This window comes from Nanorana parkeri, unplaced genomic scaffold (genome assembly GCF_000935625.1).
Source record: "Nanorana parkeri isolate BGI_ZX_2015 unplaced genomic scaffold, ASM93562v1 scaffold173, whole genome shotgun sequence".
NCBI classification, from domain to species: Eukaryota; Metazoa; Chordata; class Amphibia; order Anura; family Dicroglossidae; genus Nanorana; species Nanorana parkeri.
This window is the reverse complement of record NW_017306441.1, coordinates 76,848-79,609: the sequence shown is the minus strand read 5'-3', so window position 1 is coordinate 79,609 and position 2,762 is coordinate 76,848. Positions and strand designations below refer to the sequence as shown.

General features: G+C 41.7%; 1 protein-coding gene across 1 annotated transcript in view; it reads left to right on the top strand.

Annotated features, from left to right (window-relative positions):
• The first annotated feature begins 2,540 nt into the window (after positions 1–2,540).
• CD79A (CD79a molecule) overlaps positions 2,541–2,762 on the top strand; it is a 27,240-nt gene continuing 27,018 nt past the window's right edge. The window contains exon 1 of the mRNA XM_018554772.1: positions 2,541–2,607. Coding sequence (XP_018410274.1) covers positions 2,541–2,607 — 67 coding nt within the window. The remainder of the gene's footprint in view (positions 2,608–2,762) is intronic.

Below are 2,762 nucleotides of genomic sequence, written 5' to 3'. Positions count from 1 at the left end.
AGTCTCACATGTCCTTATAGCTGCTCACTCCTGGCAATAGCGCGGGCTTGGAAAATCAGAACCTCCGTCACTCAGCGTAGTTGTACAAATATTAAACACGCATGTCCATTTTGAATTTTTGTTTGCAAAAGCTAATATGAAACTCCGCAATTTCAACTTACAATGGGCTTGCTGGTTGTCAGACAACAGATGCCTGACTCATTTATTATGACCCCAACTAATACTCCTAACAGTGTTAACAACAAAAACACAAAAACAAAAAACAAAAACAAAACAAAAAAAATGCTTTTATGTATTATTAGTCACTTCTTAGGCCTGCACAGTTATCACATGCTTTTTATTTGTTTTCGAGATGGTTGGAAGAACTCTTCCTCCACTTACTGTCCTGAATATGTACTGCATTAGGGCTCTCTCCTATAGAGGTATGCTTCTATATATGACTACTTCTTCCAGTTATGGCACTTGCTAATTACTTATTAAGGCTGCAATTTCACTTAATTTTGACTTCTTCCATATACCTGGAACACTGCTTTATAACAATATAACATACCATTTACCTTATATATACTGATTTTGTTTATGTATTTATAGCAAGATTTTATTTTCTATATGTCTGTATCTATGTTGTATTATTTTTGTTATTATGTTCTATTGACAAAACCTAATAAATTCATTGTTAGAAAAAAAGAATTTGTTTTTGTTTTTCTTATACACGACCAATCTGTGACACCGAGTCATTTATATTTGGATTGGTGTCTTTGAATAGATTGTCACATCACTAAGAGGTTTGTTTGGACAAACCATGTACACTTAGTACACAGAAACACCTAATCAATACACCGGCTGGTGATTGAAAACCCTTTTCCCACACCTGATTGTTGTATTGCACAATTATTACTGAGGTAGTGACTACCGAGATTTATAATTTTTTCACAGTAGAATCTGAACTTAGTAACTTCTTCACGTCCTATAGAGTACACAAATTTTTTTATTTATATTTGTCGAGACCGAGCGCAACTCACTTGCGATATAATAAGTTCACTCACACACATAGTTGCGGCTGGTCGAATTAATTATTTAGTTATTTAGTTTTCACACCTAGCGCAGTGATTCTTGAATAGCTACTACTGTACCCTCTCTTTAGAAATGCCAGATACTTTGCAAAACCAGTGCCATGGGTGCATCCCTTATGAAATATCTTGCTTCTGCTTTCAGCATGTAAAACATAATCCTTCTTTCCAAATACTGCATGCATGGGCAGACGGAAGAGCTAATAACAATGACAGAGGATCAGGTAAGTATTTCTTCTTTATTCATCCCCTAATGAAAAAACAAGTTAACCCTTGCAGTGCAGGGGGATTTCTCCTTTAATTCAATTGGAACTCTTTTCGAGCAGGTAACCCTTGCAGTGCGGGGGGATTTCTCCTTTAATTAAATTGGAACACTAGGCAATCAGCTAATTTTACAACTAAAGTACATTTGTGTGAACAGTCTGAGAATGATGCTGGAAATCTGTTCAGTTGCAGCACTGTCGGTGACCTCATTCTTCTCTACCGCAATCTAGCAATATACCTTGGTCACCACCCCTTCCCTAATAAATAGATTAAATAGAGTGAGGCAGGGATCGGCAACCTTGGCACGCCAGTTGTTGGGGAACTGTGGCAGTCCCATGAGGCATTGCAAGACTCTGAGAGTCACAGCCACTTCCAGAGGTATGATGAGTTGTAGTATCACCATGGCACTCCAGCCAGGGTGAGGTTGCCTACTCTTGGAGTAGGGGCAGTGCTGAGGTTGCCTACTCTTGGAGTAGGGGCGTTGCTGAGGTTGCCTACTCTTGGAGTAGGGGCAGTGCTGAGGTTGCCTACTCTTGGAGTAGGGGCAGTGCTGAGGTTGCCTACTCTTGGAGTAGGGGCAGTGCTGAGGTTGCCTACTCTTGGAGTAGGGGCAGTGCTGAGGTTGCCTACTCTTGGAGTAGGGGCGTTGCTGAGGTTGCCTACTCTTGGAGTAGGGGCAGTGCTGAGGTTGCCTACTCTTGGAGTAGGGGCAGTGCTGAGGTTGCCTACTCTTGTAGTAGGGGCAGAGCTGAGGTTGCCTACTCTTGTAGTAGGGGCAGAGCTGAGGTTGTCTACTCTTGGAGTAGGGGCAATGGCATAGAACTGGAGGAATAGTGAGCCATACTGTGTAGGAATAGAAAACAGCAGAGGAAAGGAAACAGTACAACTGTTCATCACTTTACAAATCTTTGGGCAGGTAAAACAGCTCTATGTGTTTTTCTTATGTCTTTAGCTCTTGAGGGAGTTGCCCTTTAGCTTTCTAAGCAAGTATTATGATTTTTAGATTATAGCTATATTAGAAATGTCAACTGTCTATAATGAGCTGCAAATTTGAGCTTGTTATGCTCTGTGAATCAGTCAAGCGGATCTCCACTTTCTCACCTTCCTCTTAACAGATGAAAATAACAAGAGACAAAGTTTAGACGACGAGGGTGGCCGAGTCCAGATCTCTGTACGATTTTAGGGCGAGATTGCAGATCACAGAACATGGAGGTCAAAGCCCCACACGTGTCATGCTATGCTGTGGCCACTTTGTTCCTGGTGGCCCTCTCAGGTGAGTGCTTAAAGAAGTGGTGGGCAATTTACTGGATGTGCTGCAGATAATGTGCAGAGTCTGGTGACATACTGCAAGATATTGCCACTCTAGGGGGCCTCAAATACGGACCCTGCCATTCCCAGGGGGCCCCACAAATTTGTGTGTGTGTGTAT